Source organism: Gouania willdenowi, chromosome 17 (genome assembly GCF_900634775.1).
Source record: "Gouania willdenowi chromosome 17, fGouWil2.1, whole genome shotgun sequence".
Classification (NCBI taxonomy): Eukaryota; Metazoa; Chordata; class Actinopteri; order Blenniiformes; family Gobiesocidae; genus Gouania; species Gouania willdenowi.
Genome location: NC_041060.1, coordinates 20,024,150 through 20,045,694, shown reverse-complemented (window position 1 = coordinate 20,045,694; position 21,545 = coordinate 20,024,150). Strand labels below are relative to the sequence as shown.

General features: G+C 42.4%; 1 protein-coding gene across 2 annotated transcripts; it reads left to right on the top strand.

Annotated features, from left to right (window-relative positions):
* Positions 1-1,679: 1,679 nt before the first annotated feature.
* LOC114478742 (zinc finger E-box-binding homeobox 1-like) lies at positions 1,680-20,933 on the top strand. 2 transcript variants are annotated; one of them, XM_028471945.1, is made up of 4 exons: positions 1,680-2,088; positions 4,606-5,172; positions 16,562-17,326; positions 18,935-20,933. In XM_028471945.1, the coding sequence occupies exons 1-4, from the start codon at positions 1,842-1,844 to the stop codon at positions 19,570-19,572; spliced, it is 2,217 nt and encodes a 738-aa protein (XP_028327746.1). In that variant the 5' UTR covers positions 1,680-1,841; the 3' UTR covers positions 19,573-20,933. The 2 variants fall into 2 exon arrangements, with proteins under 2 accessions (XP_028327746.1, XP_028327745.1); XM_028471944.1 differs by lacking the exon at positions 4,606-5,172.
* Positions 20,934-21,545: the final 612 nt, after the last annotated feature.

Genomic DNA, 21,545 nt, shown 5'->3' with positions numbered 1-21,545 from the left:
TATCTATGTCTGCGCACGCACACACACACACACACACACACGCACGCACACACACACACACACACACACACACACACACACACACACACACACACACACACACACAGATCAATAGTCTGGTTTGTTCTTTCATACTGTACATTTATTTTATTTTATATCATGAAAGGTGGTTTTTAGGTTTCATATGTAAAAAAAACGCTCCCCCCAAGACAAAACTGTAACTGTAACCATTTAAGTGAATGAAGTCACATGTTGTTGTTGTTGCTTTTAAACCGCTTTATTATATACAGTATATAGAGAAGACTTTGATCTTTGACAGAACTAAAGCATTCTCACATTTTTGAGGTGTGATCTTGATTCTGTGACTTCAACTAAATTTGACAATTGGGGTATTTTGACCCAAGGGCAGCTACAATTAGGGTCAAACTAGGAAAAGTTATTGAATTTCAAGGTGAAAATATATCTTTATGGGGATTTTTCAATGCCGTTCAATGCAGAACTGGGTGATTTTTACCGACAGATCACAGAATGGGTCAACAGTGAAGGCATGTTTATTTTAGTGATACATTTTGATTTTACAAAAAGTTATCTTGTGTTGATTTAATCTCTATTTATCTTTAAAAAAAAATTTCAAGATAATGATTTAAAAAAAAACAGCCATATGACCTACATATCTCAAATCACATAGCTCGATAAGTTAGTGCTTTGTAAAAACAACCTCTTCTATGTTATTCAAAGAGGAAACATCAACTTAGCATCATTGCAAATCATCTAAAAGAATAAACATACACATTACATGCTTGAATATAATTAATTTGGAACCGACTTGGGTAGAATTAAGGTAAACAAGACAATAAAATTTAAATAATACAGTAAAATAAAAAAGACAGTACCAGTAATCATTGATATTACCAGGGGGATTCATATTGATTTCAGCTATCCAATTCAGTGGGGATTTTATATCATAATTTCTGTGATTTTATACTTTTTTAGAATGTCTAAAGACCTGTATTTTACATTTGTTTAGGAATACAATAAATTTGGGGGAGGATTTACTTTCTTTTTTTCATGTAGATAAAGAATTTTGCTAGACTAGAATCACATTACAACAGGTTTTTAATTTTTGTTTTGTCAGATTATATACCAAAGGTTATATCAAAGCTCTAAACAATGAGATTATTGTCTGTTTGACACATTTGTGAATATTAAGTCCAAGTGTTTGTATTATACTGAGAAAAATACATGGTCCATAGGCTCAATGTGCATATATTATAATCAATATTAAAACTTATAGTCCAAGTAATTCTTTGGATGGAAAAATGTTGTTCATCATTTTGATATGTATTTCTTTCATTTAGGAAATATTAGGTACATTGTTCTCAGTTTATCAATTTATCTATTTTAAATTAATTTATGGATTTTTTTTTGGCTGCCTGGAAATATTTTTATTTTTCTGCACAGTCACTAAAATTGAACACTATATTTATAGTCTGACTGGTTTTAGGTCAAATAATGCTTTATTACTATGATATTAAGGTGATGGTGCAGCTACAGTATGAAATAGTTATTAATATTTTTCAGTAAGGCAGTTTTGGATTGTGAAAATACTGTAGAGTAAAAATTGTTGCGCTGCTTTGTTGTTCTTTACGGTATTGTGTCATCACGTCCGGAATAGGAGATTTAGCGTCTCCGCTCTTTCTCTTTACCAGTAGCAGTGGCGGCCCTCATTGAAAAACACCAACACAGGGATTGTTTAGTGGCCTGTGTCTGTGGGGGAAATAAAAGCGACGCTTCGGCTAGTGACCGTCTTCCTTCCATGCTGCTCGGCCCCGGTTTAAACCATGTTGAGCGGCGTTACTCTGCGCGCACAGATCGCCTCCGTTATCGACGCCTTGTCCAAAGCGGCCGCGGCAGAAATCGCCAAAGTTGTGGAGGACGGCATGGTGGTGCTCCGTCTGGAGGTGTGTCAGCGGGAAAATGAGATCCAGAAGCTGAAGAGCAACATCCAGCTGCTGCACGGAGAGCTGCGGGCGGTGCAGCAGCTAGCGGACACCCACGGACCCATCGCCCGGTACCACGACAGAGACGGTGAGGGCAACCCGGGCCAAAGCACTGCCGCTATAGGGCGAAAGCAGCGGTTCTCAACAAGTGGGGCGGGACACAAAAGAAGGCCCTCCCCCCTCAAAAAATGTTGAACACAAGCGTGTGGTTTTGTGTGTGTTTCTACAGCCAACAATTTACACTTCTTACAATAATTTGTTAGCTAATAAGTAGGGATGTCCCGATACAACTTTTTCACTTCCGATACGATACCAATATTGCAGCCTTGCGTATTGGTCGATACTGATATCGATCAGATACAATATCAGCACATCATACATACTTTTATTACTTATTTCTAGGGATGTAACGATTCACTCAACTCCCGATATGATTCTATTCATGATACTGGGTTCACGATACGATTCTCTCACGATTTATTTTACAAAATGAGACTGTAGAGAAATGATGACTGAAAAATATTAATATTTTTTCTTCAAAAATAAAGATACTGTACTATTTTCTTTTATTTTTCATTGTCAGAAGAATCCATTGATGAACTATGCAAAACAATATAATTTAATTAAAAATAAATCCTGAATGAAATAAATAAAGAAATAGTACAGGTGAAGAAAAAGCTTATTCATTTACGTTTATTTATTTTTTTTTCATTTATTCAGTTTATTTCCGACATGGTTGCATTCACAGAAGTTTTCTCTTTTTTTTTTTTTTTTTTTTTTTTTTTGTACATGCCGAAAAAGGAGACGAGAGAAGCAGGTTGCTTATCCGAGTCCCGTCCCCTATTTTGAACACAGAAAATTTACATCAGAGCTCGTCTCTCTGGTCAAACATTCTTTGGTTCTGAACACAATTTCATATTTTTTATTTCCTTTTTTTTGTGTAGGATTTATTCTCATCTGTAGTCAGTGTTGTCTTCTTTTTTTTTTTTTTATTCTTCCTCTTCATCGTTGTTCGTGTCGTCCTTCTTCCCCGTAGATTTCATTCCCAGATGTTGTTTGTGTTCCTCCAGTTCAAAAGAAAAGTTCATCTTCTTTCTCACTGATGTGTTGATCTCGTATTCTTGCAAAAATGTCTTCCGAGTTTTTTCTTTATATCTAGCCAAGTTTGCAGCTTGTTTTGTCTCTGCATCAAGGCTATTCTAGCTGGTAATAGCTCTGTTGACAGTGCTGTATTTTCTTGTATAAACACATTATTATGTTTTAGTTCATAAGCAGTCCAAGCGAGAATCATACCCCTAGACGTTCTGGCTCTCACTCTTGAGTTCAAATGAGGTCATATATTGTATATGGCCACAGAAAAGGAATGAGTTTGACACCCCTGTTCTAATGAGAATATAGGTTTAGTACTGAATTGTATGTTGTTGTTTTTTATTGAGCTTTTTCATTTTATTTATTTATTTATTTTTTTAATATTTTGAATACAAACATGCATGTCAACCCAGTACACAGTGATTACCCATACATATTTTGCATTCATGTGTAAAAAAAAATCCTAGAAGAAAAGCCTTATTTGGTGAAAATCATTGTAATATATATAATATTTAAAATAATATATACTGATACATTATGGAATGCTTGCTAGTAAAGATTACTGTACATTACTTAGTTTTACTAGGAATGACTAGTTGTACAATGCCAGAGAAAATGCCAGAACCAGTGTTATAGTTGCCCCTACATTTACTGTTAATGAGCCTGTTTGAAATGTCTAAAAATGAAATTGTATAACTACTCCCTAAAGCCTAGGTTCCCAAAATGGGGTACGGGGGTACACAAATTGTCATAGGGGGTACGTGAATGAAAATTAAAAACTGGAATATAAATAGATCAGCTAATGCTAATGCTAGGTTAACGCTAATGCTAGGTTAAAGTGAATGTTAATGTTAAGCTAATGTTAGGTTGATGCTATTTTGCTAGGCTAATGCTAATGCAAGGTTAAAGTTAATGCTAGGTCAATGCTAATGCTAGGTTAATGCTATTTCTAGGCTAATGTTAATGCTAGCTAATGCTAAGCTAAGGCAGGATGACTCGGGCCAGCACCTAAATCCTCACTTGCATTTTCTTCATGACATGCAAATATTCTAGTTATTATTAATATAATTAATTATTACAACCTTTGTTGTTGTTAGTTTCTTTTTGTACTTGTGTGTAATTGTTTTAACTGTAAAGTGTCTGAGTTTTTTTTAAAAAGCGCTTAGAAATAAAATGAATTATTATTATTATTATTATGTATCATTCCTCAACAGGATAGGTAAAATTCAGGGACAAATTTCACTGTAGTTTTACATTGTATATTACATTATGTTTTTTTAAGTGTGCAGGAGTAGGGAATACATGGCTTCGGGTTAAAGGTGTGAAGGGGTACGACAGTGAAAAGTTTGGGCAACAGTAAATAAAAAAAATAAATAAATAAAAAAAGATGGTCTAAAATGGCCCAAACACCAGAAATGTGTGAATCAGCTTTTTCTCGGTCCTTCACTTTGAAGATGGTCAATCCAACTCTGACTTAACCATGTTAACGAAGACATCCTCCTTGTCTTTTCCACAGAAAGTCAAGCTTGTGTCGGTGCTGAGAGGAATCTCGATCCGAACCCAAGTCCCCTTCCTGTTCCTGAAGTCCAGATTAAAATTGAACCTGTTGAAAAGAGAGGCGAGGATGCACCAGGACAGCCCGACATGCAGAAACCAATGCTAACGCTCTATAAAAACAGCCCGTGGAGACCCGCACACAAAGACTCTGAACAACCACACACGGACTATCTACATTCAGGCCAAAACTCTCTGTCGTGTCTTCCTGAGTTTTCTTCCTGCAGCGAACAAACCCCGACTGGCAGCAGATCTGATGGAGTCCAACAGGGCCCTTTAGGTCGGGGCCTGTTGGGTTACAGTCACTTCCATAATGCTAACAACACAGCGCGACAGAGAACGGTGAAGAAGCTGTTGTTTAAGAAAGGTTATTTCTGTCCATACTGTGGCAAATACTTTGAGCGTGCCGGCCACCTGGAGAGACATAAAAGGATTCACACTGGAGAGAAACCGTATGGATGTGAGATATGTGGGAGGAGGTTCAATCAGAAATGCAGCGTCAAGGAGCACATGAAGACTCACAGAAGATGTAAGTCAAACTGTTCAAGGTCCATAAGATCAATGATTCCCAACCAAGGGTAGACCTAATTCTTAGTTATTTTATAAACCTGTTGTAAATATCGGTCATTACACGGTTTAATTTTTTTTTTTTTTTTTTTTTTTTTTATTTTTTTTTTTTTTTTTTTTTTTACCTTGTCTGCACATGCTTTCGAAGGTTAACACTACAAGAAGTGCAATCTTTTGACAGCAATGCATATTTTATTATTGCAATTAAATAAATTTATTTATTTCATTGCATAATTGTGACCGTCACCAGCCCTCCCTAGGGAAGGGTAAGAAATACTTTATTAAAGGGAGGATGTAAAAAAGAGAGGGCAGTGTTACACCAAGGTGAGGGGTTGGAGGGGGGTGGGGAAGTTAGCAGGGAAGAGGGATACAAGATAGGATATGGAATGGGTGAGGAATAGTTTTAAGTGATGCGATGTGAAATTGTGGTTGTGTATATTGTGTTTATTGTTGTGTTGTCAAGCCAGTTTGGTGACCAGTGTGTGGTTTAGGAATAATGGTGGTGGCTGTGAACAGAGGAAGAGGTGAGTGGAAATTCCATAAAACAGGTATTTGGGAACAACGTGTCTAAGGTTGAGCCCAGTATGAGTGTTATCCCACAGCCCAAGGCCAGTGCATCCATGACAAATGTATTTCCAAGTACCGCCACTGCAAAACCCAAGAGCCGCCCCCGGGCCCGACTAAGCAGTCAGGCCAGCAGCAAGAGCAGGCAGCCTAAGGGCCCCCGGCGACCACCCCACGGCCAAGCAGTCCCCCGAACGCCCCCAAGATCCCAAGCCGAGAGGCAGCCATCGCCCCCCCATACACACCCGAGAAAGCCCCAAGGAGCCAAGGACCCAGCGCACCACGCCACCGATCCCACCCCCAACCCCCAGACCCCCCACCCCATCGACCCCCCCACCCCCCCACCCCACCCCCGCGCCTAACCCCCCGAGGGGAGGGCCCAGAGAACTCCCTGCCCGAGGCCCCAGCGGAGGAGCCGAAGCCCACACCCAGCAGACGACCAGAACCGCGCCGAACAGGCAGCCAGTGGGCACCCGCCGGCGAGCCCAGAGCCAGCAGGGGCCCGACCCCAGGCCAGAAGGACCCGGAACGGATGCAGCACCAGGAGCAGCCCGCCCAGGGAGGACGACCACACCCCAAGCCGCATAAGGCACCAGGGGGCCGCTGGGAGTCTCCCCGCCGGCCCCCAGGCACCCCAACCTAGCCCCCCACGGCGCCCCAGATCACCCTTCACTGATGCCGCCCGCGCCACGAGCTTCAGTTCTTTTTTTTTTTTTTTTTAAAGCCAGGGCCCCCTCCAAGGGCCAAGCCAGACCGCCCCGCCGGGATGTGGCCCCCTATTCCGGCCCCCGACACCCTACCTCACGGGGCACTGCCCAAGCAGGGGCCGTACCAGTAGGTACGCAAGGGCGCGGCACGCGCCACCCGCCCCGAAAGACCCCCGCCAGGACCGGCCCGGCCAGCAGGCCAAGCACCCCGGGCCCCAGGAGCACCCCCCGGGACCAGGACCCCCCAAGGGCAAGCCCCCGGGCCAAGCCCCCCGGGACGCATCCCCCACCCCCGCCCGGGACCCGGCCACGGCCCAGCAGGACCGCACAGCCCCGGACAGCCCACGGCCAGCAGCCCAGGGCCCGCCGCCCCCCGGACAGCGCCAGCCACGGAGCAGCGCCCCCCGCCGGCCCGCGAGCAACCGGCGATCCCCACCGCGGGGACGGAGGCACCCCAACGGCACACATCAAGTGCGGGACAGCAGCCCCCAGCCAAAGATGCCCCGGACCCACCCACCAGTCCGCAAACGGCAGGACAGACCCACCAGGCGGCCGACAGCAACCTCCACCACCGGAACAGCTAGCGCCGCCCCCCAGTAAACAGCATCACCCCGAGGCGCCAAGCAACCCCGCCCCAACCCCGGCGAGGACACCAGCACCCCCCCAGCACACCCACCCCCCCAAACCGGCGAGGCAGGCCGCCCCGGGCCCGCACACCGCGGGGCCCGCCCCCAAGGCCACCAGGAGACAAAGCAAGCACCAAGCCACACCCAAGGGGGAGAGGCACCCCCGCGCCCCACCCGGCCGACACAGCCCGGAAAGACCCCGCAAGGAGAGACCCCGGCAAAGCCCCCCCCGAGACCCACCGCCACGCCCGACCGCACCATCTTGATGTGCTTTTGCTCTATGCAGTGGCCCAGCCACCAACAGAGGGGCCAGGCCCCCACCGGAGAGGCCCAAATATGTGTACCAACCCACCACCCTGTTATGGTGCCTCTCCATTCCCCAATGGAGAGGCACTTCCCGATCCCCTGTGTGAATGTGTGTGTTTGGTGAATGTATGGGGTGTAATTAAAAGAAGGGGGATGGAGGGGAACGGTGCTCCCCCTCCAGCCTCTGTGGATTTATGTGTATGTGGTGTAATAGGCCGGAGGGTGTAAAAGATGATACACCCTCCGGGGGGTGACATGTTGAGGTGCGATTAAAATTGGAGGGATTAGTAGGGCAACTAGAGGTGGGAGGGCCGCCCCCACGCCACTACATAGTAACACAGGTGGCGGCCCCCTCCACCCCCAGCCCCACCATCCAGCCCCCCAAGGGTTGGGTATTGGTGTGTGGTGCATTTTGTGAGTGAGCCAGACCAGCTGGGAGTGGGGTGAAGTGAACATGTAGGAGGCCTGTCCAGTGTGAGCCGGGCCCGTCCGCGTGGCGGGCCACGCGAGAGGGTAGATGGCGCAGACGGGCAAGTGGCACTGCGGGCCCCGGAACAGCACAGCCGGAGACCCCCCCCCACGGCACCCCCCAGACCGCGCCGGCCCCGCGGAGCACGGCGACACCCCCCACCCCCGGGCACAGCCAGGCACCAACAACATCCCCCGGCGCCCCAGGGGGCGACCCCCGCCGCCCGCCGGCCCGGAGCAACGCCACCCCGCCACCAAGGGGAGCGGCCGAGCGGGGGGGAGGCCCATGCCCGCACCAGGGCCAGCACAGGCCCACCCGGCGCCACGATACAACACTCTCCACCGGGAGGCGGCCCCGGCCCCCCCGACGAGAGAGGACGCCATCCACCGCCAAGCAGGGCCATCCCGCCAGCCACGGACCGGCAAGCCAGAGTACCGAAGCACCCCCAGCCCGGAACCGCCCCCCCACACCAACGGCGCCAATAGAGCCCCCCCCCCCCCACGGAGGCAATCCCCGACGACCCACGCACCGGCACGAGACACCCCCCCGACGCCAGCACACCCCAAACAACAGCGGGCCCAAGGCCACCAGCCCCGCCCCGCCCAAGGCTGCGCAGCGCCGCCACGAGCCGCGGCCGGTCCCCGGGCAGATGGCCGGAGAGCACCTCCCCGGACACGTAGCCCAAGGATCCGCCCCCGGGGCACCCCCGCCCCGGAATCGCGCCCACGGCGCCCGGTGCACCCAGCCAGCAGACCAGCCAATCCCAACGCGGATCCACCGGGCCAGGAACCACGCGCCGCGCCCCCGCACACCCGCCCAACACGACCCCCGGGGAGGCCCCATAGCACCCCTCACCCCACCCCCTAGCCATAACGTCCACACCCCGGCCATTGCGGTCGTACAAAAAGCCCCCGAGGGGGCCCCGCCTAGCCCGTCGCGCAAGCGACATCCCTAGCAAAGGTGCGCCCCAGGGAGCCAAGCCAAGGACCCGCAAGGGCCGACGGAGCAACCCACAGCCACACCCCGCCACCCAGCAACCCAGGAGGCAATCGCCGACCCCGGGCAGCAGCCACCCCCAAAGCCACCCCCACCCCGGATCCCCCCGGACCGGAGCCAAGGACCCCACCACCCCAGGCCCCCCAACGAGACCACCCCCCAGCCAACCCACCCGGCACGGCACCGCCCGCCCCCCAGGCGGGAGCCACAGCCCCCCCACCAGCGCCCCAGGCCAACGGGAGCCCCCCAAACCCAACCCCACAGGATGGCGGGCGCAAGAGCAAAGGAGGAGGAGGGGGGGAGGACGAGACAGGGGGACAGGGAGCAAGGGGAAGGAGCGGCAGGGGAGCACGCAGGGCCCCAGCCCCAGAGACCAACCAGATGCGCATGCAAGGGGCAACGGCGCCAAATCAAACAGCCCCGGGACCCCGTGAACACCCAGAAGGAATGCACACCCGTGCTGAGGCAACAAGGCACCCCGGCAACCCACCCCAGCCATCCTGACCAAGACCACCCCAGAGGCCCAAGGCGGCCCCGGCCTACAGTTGGGCTAGTGCGTTAGTAAAGAGTGGTGCTGGCAGTCGCTTGCAGGCTAGATCATCAGGCTTTTAAAAATTTAGATTTAATGCAATTAAAAAAGGAGTCCAACGCTCCTCAAAGCACGTTATTTTTTTTTGTTTTCTGAGAGCAGACATCTTTTCCATGGAAATAAATTCTGTGAGGAGATTTTGCCATTGGTTTATGTTTAAGGATTTTTTGTCTTTCCAATTTAGTAATATTGTTTTTTTTGCTATGGCTAGTGCCGCAAGGATTGATTGTGATTGGTTTGCTGGAGGTTGAAGCATTGTCAGGTCTCCAATCAAACAAAGATTTGGAGATAAAGGAATTCTGTAGTCCAAAATGGAGGACAGTTTTTCAGTGATTAGAATCCAAAAGTGTTGAACTGGGGAGCAAAGCCATAAGGCATGTAAATAGGAATCCGCTGTATTCTGGGTGCACTGAGAGCAGATGTCTGTTGCTGAGAAGCCCATTTTATGCATTTTCTGTTGGGTAATGTGGGATCTGTGGAGGACCTTGTATTGAATTAGCTGAAGGTTTGTGTTTTTTGTCATCTTAAAAGTATTACAACAAATTTCTGCCCAGAAATCAGTGCTCGGGGTGATTGAGAGTTCGGCCTCCCACTTCGCGATTGGTAAGTAATTACAGTTAGTGTTCGAAAGCGCTCTGTATATTTTTGAGAGTTTTTTTGATTTTGTTGAGATTTTTTTCATATATATAGCCAGTTCTGGAGGTTGTAACGTAGTTAAGTCTAGTGGAGTGGTTTTCTTTATTGTCTCTGTTACTTGTAAGTACTGTAGAAAGTTACTTTTATTTATATCGAATGCTTGGGTTAGATTGTTATATGACCTGATCTTGTCATTTTCAAAAAGGTCTTGGAGATGAGTGATTCCACTCTCTTCCCATGTCTTCAGATAGAGTGGTGTTTTTTTATTTTTAAAGTCGGGGTTGTGCCAGATTGGAGAGAGTATACTAGTTTTTAATTGGCCATTTGTGATGTCCAGGGCTTTCCACCATGCAGTCAGTGTGGAGGCAATTAGTGGGTTTTTAAAGCAGTTGTGATGTTTGAGGGTCGCAGTGATAAAAGGGAGATCAGAGAGTTTAATGTGTTTGCAGTCTAACTGTTCTATTTCTAGCCAGGTGTTGTAGTATTCTTTTGGATTTAGCCATTCTGTTAAATATAGTATTTGGTTTGCTAAGTAATAATGCATGAAATTAGGGGCTTCTAAACCACCCTCGTCTTTGTTTTTTTGATGGGTAGAAAGGCTTATTTTAGGTTTTTTATTTCTAGTATAGAATTTTGTAGTTGTAGAATCTAATCTTTGAAACCATTGTTTTGGTGGTTTTAGTGGTATCATTGAGAACAAGTAGTTTATTTTTGGTAAGATTTTCATTTTAACTGAGGCTATCCTGCCAAGTAGTGAGATGGGGAGATTGTTCCATCTCCGCAGATCTTCTGTGACTTTGTCCAACATCGGATCATGATTTAGTTTAATTAATTCATTTAAGTTTGGTGATATATTTAAGCCTAGATATTTAATTGTATTTGTGGTGGAGGGGTGTTGTGGATTTTGGTGTGCAGGATTCCAAGAGTTTTTTGTCAAAGGGAGGATTGATGATTTTGTCCAGTTAATGGAATAGTCTGATAATTTAGAGAAGCTGTTTATTAGATTAAATACTTCCTCTAAAGAGGATTGCGGTTCTTCCAAATAGAGTAAAATGTCATCCGCGTAGAGATTAATTTTGTGTTCTGAGATGGATGAGTGGATTCCTTTAATAACAGAGTTCTGACGTACAGCTGCTGCGAGAGGTTCAACGAATATTGCAAAAAGCAAAGGTGAGAGTGGACAGCCTTGTCTGGTTCCCCTCTGCAGTGTGAAGCTTTGGGATGTTATTTTGTTTGTGGTTACTGAGGCCTTAGGTTTATTGTACAGGGTGGAGATCCATTGTATGAATGATTCTCCGAAGCCAAATTTGCCAAGGACAGTTAGGAGGAATGACCAGTTTACTCTATCAAATGCTTTTTCTGCATCGAGTGACAAGATTATTGTTTTCTTTTTAGAGTTCTGTGCCATGTTGATCACATTAAACAGTCTTCTCACATTGTCTGTGGAGTGTCTATTTTTAATAAAACCTGTCTGGTCTTGGTGTATAATTGACTGTACTACTTTCTCTAACCTGGATGTGAGTGCTTTGGAAATAATTTTTAAGTCTGTGTTAATAAGTGAGATGGGACGATAGCTTGAGGGTAATATGGGGTTTTTGTCTGGTTTAAGTAACAATTTAATGTTCGCTGTATTCATGTGACCTCCTACATGCCCTTTATTTTTGATCTCTGTTACTACTCTGAAAAATAGTGGAGCCAGCATTGACCAGAAATGTTTAAGGAATTCAGCAGGGAACCCATCTGGACCTGGTGCTTTGCCTGTTGACATGCTATCTAAAGCATTTTGTAATTCTTGTAAGGTTAATGGTGAGTCTAAGGTGGTTTTCTGATCTATAGTGAGCTGTGGTAGGTTTAGTTTATTAAGAAAGGTTTTAATATCTTCAGGGTCAGGGTTTAAATTTGATGAGTATAAGTTTTGATAATAATCATGAAAGATGTTATTAATGTCCTGAGGTAAGTTTAAAGTTTGACCTGCGTTATCAGAAATTGCTGCTATAAAGGAATTTTCTTTACTATGTTTGAGCTGATTTGCTAAATATTTGCCTGATTTATTATTGTAGTCAAAGTTTTTGTATCGTAATTGTTGCAAAATGAAGTCGTTTTTTTTAGATAAGATGATATTCAGATTAAGTTTTGTATTTTGGAGTTTTTCCCATAAAAGTTCAGAAGGGTTAGCTGCGTATTCTTCCGTAAGTTTTTTGATCTTTTCTTCAAGTGTTTTTTCTGCCATCTGTTCCTGTTTTTTCTTAAAAGAAGAGTATGATATAATCTTCCCTCTAATGACAGCCTTGCCAGTTTCCCAGAGTAGGGACGGTGATATTTCCGGGGAGTCGTTTGTCAATAGAAAGTCCTCCCATTCTTTTCTTATAATTTTTTCAAATTTACTGTCATTAAGTAATGAAGTGTTAAAGCGCCATAGAGAGGATACTTTCTGATTAGAGTCACACTGCAGGGTGAGGGATATTGGGGCATGATCGCTAATAATTATAGGATGTATTTTAGAGGACATCTTATGTACGATGGAATTATTTGAAAGAAAAAAGTCAATTCGGGAGAAGGATTTATGCACAGGGGAGAAGAAGGTATATTCTTTTTTAGTTGGGTTATTCAGTCTCCATACATCTCCTATTCCAAGGTCTTCCATGTAATCCATTAATACTTTAGCAGATCGAGATGGTTTTGTATTTGAGCACTTACTAGATCTGTCCAATGATGTGTTGAGCGCCAGATTGAAGTCACCTCCGATGATTAGAGACGAGTCTGCAGAAAGGTCTGAAAGCTCTGAGAAAATTCTATGGAAAAAATCAGGGTCATCATTATTGGGGGCATATAGATTAAGAATTGTGAAACATTTATTATAGATTACTACTTTGATAATAATATATCTACCCTCTGGGTCTATGACGGAGTTGATTATGTTAACGGGTAACCTTTTGTTGAGAAGAACCGAGACTCCTCTTTGTCTGGAATTAAAACATGAATTATATATCTTGTTAAAATTTGAATCTGTCAGGGATTTTTCTTCTGATTTAAGTAAGTGAGTTTCTTGAAAGAAGACAATGTCTGCATTTAATCTTGATACATAGTCAAATATCTTAATCTTTTTAGCCTGTGAGCGAATGCCACGCACATTCCAAGAAGTTACTGTAAACTGATACATAGAATGAGGTGAGTGTTAGTCCATACAGGTGTGAGCATAAGTGAGAATCTGTGAGCATTTGTGCACTGTGTTGTAAAAAGCTTGGATGCAAGGAAAGAAAGAAGAGGAGACATATTTATCATGCGATAGCACCACGGGGTAAAGGACTGGATTGAATAGGTTAGTGAAAAGCACAAACATACAATGACAACAACCAATATCAAAAGAGTAAAAGGAGCATGGGGTAATTATAGGAGGTATAGGAGGTGGGGGGTGTTGTGGGTGTTGAGTGAGTGTGAAAGAAAAAAAAGAGTGAGGGGTTCGAGACGAGTGAGTTGACATGAGGGTAGAGAGTGTCCTGTGAGAGAGTACGTGCCAAAAAGTGTTTACCAAAATCTAAGCCAATATGTAGCATACATACAAACATACATACACATACGTGTCTATATATACCTATCCATGTTTTTATTTTAGTGTTATTATTATCTTTATGTATTTATTTATTTTAATTATTATTATTGTTATATATATATATATACATATATTTTTTTTAATTTTTTTTTTTTTTTTTTTTGGAGTTATCATTATTTTATATATATTTTCTCTATTTATATATATATATATATATATACACACATACATACATACATATATACATACATACATACATACACACATACACATACATATAAACATATATATACATATATACATAGACATATATATACATATATACATACACACATACATACACATACACACATACATACATATACATGCACATATATACACACACATAAACATATACACATATATATATATATATATATACACACATACATATACATACACACACATCTACATACACATACATATATAAACACATGCATATACACACATACATACATACATATGTATACATACATACATACACACACACACACACATACATACACACTTTTTTTTTTTTTTTTTTTAAATGTATTTATTGTTTTTATTTGCCCTTTTTTTTTTTTTTTTTAATGTACAGATATATACATACACACATACAACATATATATTTATTTTAATTTTTTTTAAAAATAATGCTACCTTAGCTTCACCATAAGTGGAGAATTATCCTTTCAATGTTAACTCACATAACACCTGTGTTGTGTTTTTTTTTTAACTTCATTATTATTATTATTTTTAGATTTGTCTTTCTCAGTAGAGCCAGGGCGTGATGTTTAAGTCCCTAAACAGTTGGCCATCTATGTAAAGCTTGTCTACGACCAGTTTGGAATTTTTGCCTTTCTGTCGGTTTTCTTTAAAGATAGGATACAGGGTTTTTCGACGTTCGTTTATTTCCCGAGGGAATTGATCATTCATGCCGAATTGCGTACCTTTAAGTTCCCGACCTTTACTTTTAACCTGGATCTTCTGTTGAAAGTGCTCAAATTTGGCAATGATGGGACGTGGACGGTTTCCTCTCCGTGGTCCGAGGCGATGGACACGGTGAAATGTGATGTTTTTCACGGTTTCTGCCGGGATTTTAAGCGCCGACGACATGAAGTCTTTCAGCAGAGCATGTGGGTCATCGTTGGGGGTCTCTGGAATACCTGAGAATATTACGTTGTCTCTCATACTGCGAGATTGGATATCCAGGACTGATTCTTTAAGAAACTTGTTTTCTTTTTTCAGCTCTTTTACCTCGGAGCTCACCGCAGATAAAGCCGAATGGATATCATGATTATCTTTTTGTAAGTCCTGGATTTGTTGATAGGCAAATTCCAGGCTGACTTTCATTTCCTGAACGTCTCGGTGCAGTAAGTCGAGCACATCCAGCCTCTTAATTATGGTCTGTAGGAGTTCCGTGTGGGATTCTACCTCGAGGTCTGATGTATCGGTGGCCGAATCGTTTTTCCGGCGCTTCGCCGACTTACCTGATGTACTGGCTTTTGGGCCGGACTCCATCACGTACTCAGCGTAATATCTATCTATGAAGTCCTCGAGGTCCTCCACTCTGGCTGGTGAGAGGGCGCGTGGTCGGCTCTCGTTGGTGGCGTTGATTTAACGGTAAAAATCGTTAGTATGTGCACGTAAACAGGATCGGTAAACTAGTCACGGCAGCGAGCCGCCATGTTGAATTTTCTCAGCTTGTCATGTGACTCTCAGAACATCTCGCGTGACTTACCTCCTGCCATTACACGGTTTAATAACACTTCCTGTTAAGGCCAAATTCTAAAATCAACTGTTTTATCTAGAAACTGAAGACGTATATAATAAATAACAAACATTTATCTTTATTCTTATACATTCATGATGACAATTGGATAAGTACAGAAGAGGATTAGGGCCAATTTTGATTGAAAAAATAATTTTGGGCAAATCAAGAATAAAGTCAAAATGCCAAGATTAAAGTTGAAAATTCAGGAATAAAGTTGAAATAGAATATTGAGATGAAAGTCGAAATTTTGAAAATTATCTCAAAATACAATATTGTGGTAAAAGTCGAAGGTTTGCTAATGAAGTCAAATCTTAGGAAGCTGACGAGGGCCAATTCATCATATGACAACAAACAGCAGATCATGGCCGTCTACAAAATGCTGTGTCGATGAATGTGTTAAACTATACCTAAAAATTTAGTATAAAAGAAAAGAGATTCTTTCTTTTTTAGTTTATAAACACGGCATTGTAATCTCTTTAAGGACTTTGAAGAGATATTGGCAAAAACCTAATCTGCTCAGAAGGAAAAACCAGATTAGGACCAGTTTTGATGTTTCGTGTATGGTGAATTGGCCCTAGTCAGCTTCCGTAGATTTGACTTTAACAGCAAACCTTCAACTTTTAGCACAATATTGTATTTTGACTTTAATCTTGTCTTTTCGACTTTAATCTCAACATTATATTTCAACTTTCATCTTGACATTTGAACTTTAATCTTGAAATGTCAACTTTTTTCTCGACATTTCGACTTTATTCTTGATTTCCCCAAAATTATGCTCTCGATGAGAATCCAAGTCTGTCTCTGCGCACAGTTTTTTTTTCTACGATGGGCTGTAACCTCAACCTTTGAATCATCTCATTGCATCAATTCAGGGATTAATCTTCCCACCCATGTGTACAAATCATAAGTATGACAAGCTGATTTCAAGCCAAACATAATGCATTTATTTTCGGGCCATATTTGGTAGATTCATTTCCAATTGTATTATTTAGAAAAGGGCTTAGACCAGGACTTTTGCATGGTTGTGCAGCCATCAGACTCAATTCTAGACAGCAAGTTTGTGTATTTGGAAACTGCTGACGATTCATATAATTGACTTCTCTCCTTTGACAGATATCCAGCCCTTACCCAATAACATGGCAATAGGGGACCAGACGCAGCTCCCTGAGGTGAATCCTGGTGATGAAGCTCCCCTTCCTGACAAAGAGAAGCAGGCCACAGCTCAAGAGGACCAACCGATAAAGGACAGCCCTCTTCCAACACCTGTGCAACCAAAACCTGAGCTCGCAGAGAAGAATCAGACCCAATCTTTGTTTCCAGTTGGAAATGAGCCCAAAAGAGAAAAAAGTGATGATCTAAGTCAGAACATAGCATCGGTTGGGAGAGACAGTCAGCAGTGGACCCCTAGAACACAACACAACCCTGAACTGAGCAGTACAGATTCTGTCAGCGGCTCGGCTGGAAACACAACATCTTTTTCTGGGAATTTTACGCTACAACAGCCACCGATGGAAGAATCGTGTGCTGTTTTATCTTTCCCTGAAAAGCTTAATACAGAACCCAGAAACAGTGCGATCCCTCACACTCCCTACCACTCGTCAGACACATTAATCACGTCGAGAGAGGTCGGCTTCCACGGTGTGGGAGAAGCCTCTTTGAATGACTACCACCAACAAAGGAGCATCACGTCTTTTCAGGGCTTTAGACCAAAGAGATACTTCACCTGTTCGTACTGCAGCAAGGTGTTTGAGCGAGCCGGACACCTTGAGAGACATTTACGCATCCATACCGGAGAGAAACCATACGGCTGCCAGATTTGTGGGAGGTTCTTCAATCAGAAGAGCAGTTTGAAGGGGCACATGAACACGCACAAAGAGGGTAAGACCAACACCTACTGGTGTTTGCACGTAAATATGTCTTATTCCTGCTGGTTCACATAAGTTAAAGGAAAAACTAGGCATTACCAAGCTAGTTTACAATGTGAATATGATTGTATCGCCTAATTTGGTACCAGAAGTTTATGAAAGAAAACCCATATAATGCATTTTTTAAACCTTGTGAAATCCCTGTAAAATATCTATCTATAAATTCAAGGAAGGTCTGTGTGCGTGCGTGCGTGTGTGTGGAGCGCATATCTCCCTGACGCAGTGCCTGATTGACCTGAAAAGTTTTTAACAGCTTGCGCATGGCCCGAGGGTGTGCATCGATTATTTAGGACTTTTTTGGTGATTACGTTTTAAAACTTTATTTTCATTTTATTTTTAAATTAACGCAGGTTAGACCAGACAGACGTGAGAGGGGGAGGGGCGTCTGAGCCGAACGCACACACTACCAAAGCTCTTAAGTCTCATGCATTGGGTGTGAGACACACGTATTTTAACCTGTTCACACGCCACACCATGTATATGGCTGATGCGCGCGGCTGATGCATGTGCGCGTGTTTGAGAGTGAGCCAGCAGAGAAGAGATGCGTGTGCGTGCCTATGAATAGAGTCCGCCACAACATCCGCCTGTACCATAAGAGCGTGAGGTGTATGGGAGTTAACCCCGGAGGAGAAGCAGCCTCCAGCCCTGGAGATTAAAATAAGCACCCCTGCACTAAGAACTGTTAAATGCTAAATAGTTTTATTTGTACAAATGTCTTTTATCAGATTCTACCTTCAAACATTTGGGCATAATTGACAACTTTACTTAAGCTCCCACTATATGAATACATAATTCCGACGGGCACTGTACTAGTGTTAATAAATACAGGACCAAAGGTATTTATTAGAAAATTAATGCTTACATTTTCACATTGAATCAATAAATATTGAGACAGTAAACATTGTTTTCTAAGCCTAGAGGCTTGTAAAGAAAGCCTTATTTATGATGAACTAAATAAATGCAAAAAAAGAAGGCTTTTTAAATTTGGTTTTATATACATAAAAATTTTGTTGGTTTTATATACATAAAAATTTTGTGGAATATTAATTTCCTGTTTACCTGCCTAACAAAAGTTGGGAATAAATATTGTTCTACAATATAACATGTTTTGTTGTTGTATATTAAAAAAAAAAATTATATATCTCACCAGAATCGACTGACTGACTTAAAATGTGCATTGTTTTTGGAATTTATGACTTGTATATTGTTTATAGAAGTATATGATTAAACGTTGATTTTTGAATAATAAAAGTAAGGATAAAAAAGAAAAAAATAACGTGAATCTTTACTATCAAATCACAATACTTAATAAATCTGAATCGTAATATAAAGTGAATTAACGCTCGAGTATTGTAATAATGTGATGATTATGTGCCATTGTCCTTATCCTAATTAATATGTAAGGTTTTAATGATGTAAAGCACTTTGTTAATGAAGTTTGATTTGATGAAATTGAATCTGGACAAAAGCATATTGTCCCAGCCTTCACAACTAGACTCATCAAATAGCTGAACAATATTGTGCTTCCTCAATCTTTGACGCTTTGTCATTTTCTTTTAAGGTGAATCCACAGATTTGCTCGAGTCCCATCATTTGACGTTCACCATGCCCGATGGTCCACAGGTGGAGAACCTGGTGGAACTGAAGAATGGACTGATGGCCCAAGATGGAGAGTTTCCACACGGTGTTACAGAAAGTAAGGAAACCGTGACTGTAAAGCAAGAACCAAATGAGGAGGATCTGCAGACTGTGGGTCATTTAGGAGTTCATGGTGGGACAGAAGAAATGGATCAAAGCCAGCTGTGGGCATCTGGATCAGAGAAGAACAGCAATGCCCCTGAACAAACCGTCTGTGTTCTGCTACCAGATGCTAGCACAAAAGACAAGCACGAAGCAACGTGCAACAACAATCAGTATTTAGTCATGGGATTTCATCCAAAGCGTCTTGATAGCACTCATTCCTATGAACCACACGATCAACAAAGTCTACATGAAAATGATTACAACGCAACGAGTGATGGGACACACAACGGAGAGGCCTTTGAATTTAAAATGGACTTTTCAAGCAACCATGAGGACCAGAACAAAGCGGATGCTGTCATGGAGAATACATTTATTTGTGCAAGTTGTGGACAAAGCTTTGGAAACTTTGATACATTCCAGGGGCATCTGTGTGATAAAGTCTCTGAGCAGCTGTAAGATATGTGGACAGACTCCCTGTATCTTCTCTAAACTGCAAATTAAAGTTATCATGTATTAACATTATTATTTCTGATCACCTTAAACACAAACACCTTTTAAATTCAGAAATCTAAACTATACGTTGAAGGTCATACATGATTAAAGCTGCAGTATGTAAGTTTTTTTGGCTTCATTTGGTCAAAAATTCATTTTCACCTTTGAACATATTGTAATTGAAATTGTTCTCAAAGGGCAGTGCACTTTTACATCTTACGTTTTGACTGTCAACTGCCAGTCTTCATCAGAGGGGTTCTGCTGTTCGCCTTTGATGCTTCCTTTGAAGTTTCACCTGACTTCCATGTAATAGTTCCAGCGAGATTAATTTAGTCTTCTTTCTCCTCTGACGAAGACTGGCAGTTGACAGTCAAAACATGATAGAATAAATGGAGCTTCAACTTAACATACAACACAAGATAAAGTCCCTACATTTGTCTCTAGTCCCGATTGAGAAAAGAGTCGCTAAGAGCTCCACAGTTGTGCGCATCCACAAGGATATCGGTAAGGGACGATAGGTTTTAATAAGAAAGGGGATCGTGAGCGTGGTTGTTTCTATACCATTCTCACGATTCAATTCTACATACTGCAGCTTTAAGTGAGTCAGAATCTGGAGGATATACAGTATAAGGACAAAAAGGGATTAATTGACTTTTGTCTATCCTCATTAATAAATTTTTTCCAAAAACTTGAATCCAATCCCCTTTGACTCTGTTGAGCACACTTAATCTTTCTAAAGCGCTTGAACCCAAAACCAAACATGTCAAGGGGAGTTTCGAGGACACTTAAAGCTGCCTAATTTTCCAGTTCTGAGATTTTTCTTACTGGTCAATGGTTTTATCCTACTAAGATAGTTGAGTAATTTGGTGTGAATGACTTCACTAGAAAAAGCTAATTCTGCCATGTTTAGCGTGCAATCATGTAAGCATTCGAAATTAATAATTAAAATAAAATTGTGTTTTTATTTTGTTAAAAAAAAAAAACATGTATGTAATGATTTTTTGTCCCATATGAACATTAGCTCCTAAGCTGCTTATTCTGTAAATATGTCTGTCTTTATAATGGGGATCCATGGTTTGTCACTTCTCTCTCTAACAGTCAAGTATGCTTTCTTTATTTTACTCTAATTCTACACTGAAAGCCATCCGTCCATTTGAGTAGTTCAACGGTTCTGAAGTTTAATTTGTATGGTTTCTGGCAGGTGTTTAGTCTTTAAGTGGTCATTTAAATGTTTGGCACACAAAATGACTTAATGATATGGTGAGTGTGCCTACATCATTTCTGAGACTGGACCGACAGTGTTATTTTCTAAACCCTATCATTATCATGAGCAAATTAATATTTGGATGACTTATTATCAAGATCCTTGAAGAATTAATCACTATTATGATTGTGATGTTTGACATTTGTTTAAACAGATGATTATGGTGAAAAATAAATTTTGAAAAATGCTTTTGAAAACTATTTTATTTCGTCAGTTTTTGGCCTGGTTACGAAATTGATTTTGAAGATGTTGGATTACCAGAATTTGAAAACCACAAATTTCACAAGGCATATCTTTTATTTTACGTGCCATTCATTATTGTCTGTGGCATTCTGTTAAGATAATTTAGTACTTTAGTAATCTTAAAGGAAATATAAACAGTCAGCTCTCGACATTTAAACCACATTCATTCATTTATTCATCTTCTTACTAACTTATTCCTGAAACAGACAAGCTTAAACCACATTTAATAAACAAAAAGTACAAAAGCTAAAGAAATAAGAATGCAAAAAAGAATTAAAGGAATGCGGGATAAAACTATAAGTATATAACTAAGTTACATTTTACATTATACCTAATGCACAACACAGTGACTGAGTGCAACAAAACTGTCCAAAGATAGGCAGGTAACCCGAGCCTTACTGGGCCACTGCTCAACTTAAAAACCACTGTT

Coding starts and splice junctions, on each gene's coding strand:
- LOC114478742 (XM_028471945.1), top strand. CDS start 1,842: ATGTTGAGCGGCGTTACTCTGCGCGCACAGATCGCCTCCGTTATCGAC. Junction 2,089..4,605: donor CCGGTACCACGACAGAGACG/GTGAGGGCAACC, acceptor TCTTTTCCACAG/AAAGTCAAGCTTGTGTCGGT. Junction 17,327..18,934: donor CATGAACACGCACAAAGAGG/GTAAGACCAACA, acceptor TTTTCTTTTAAG/GTGAATCCACAGATTTGCTC.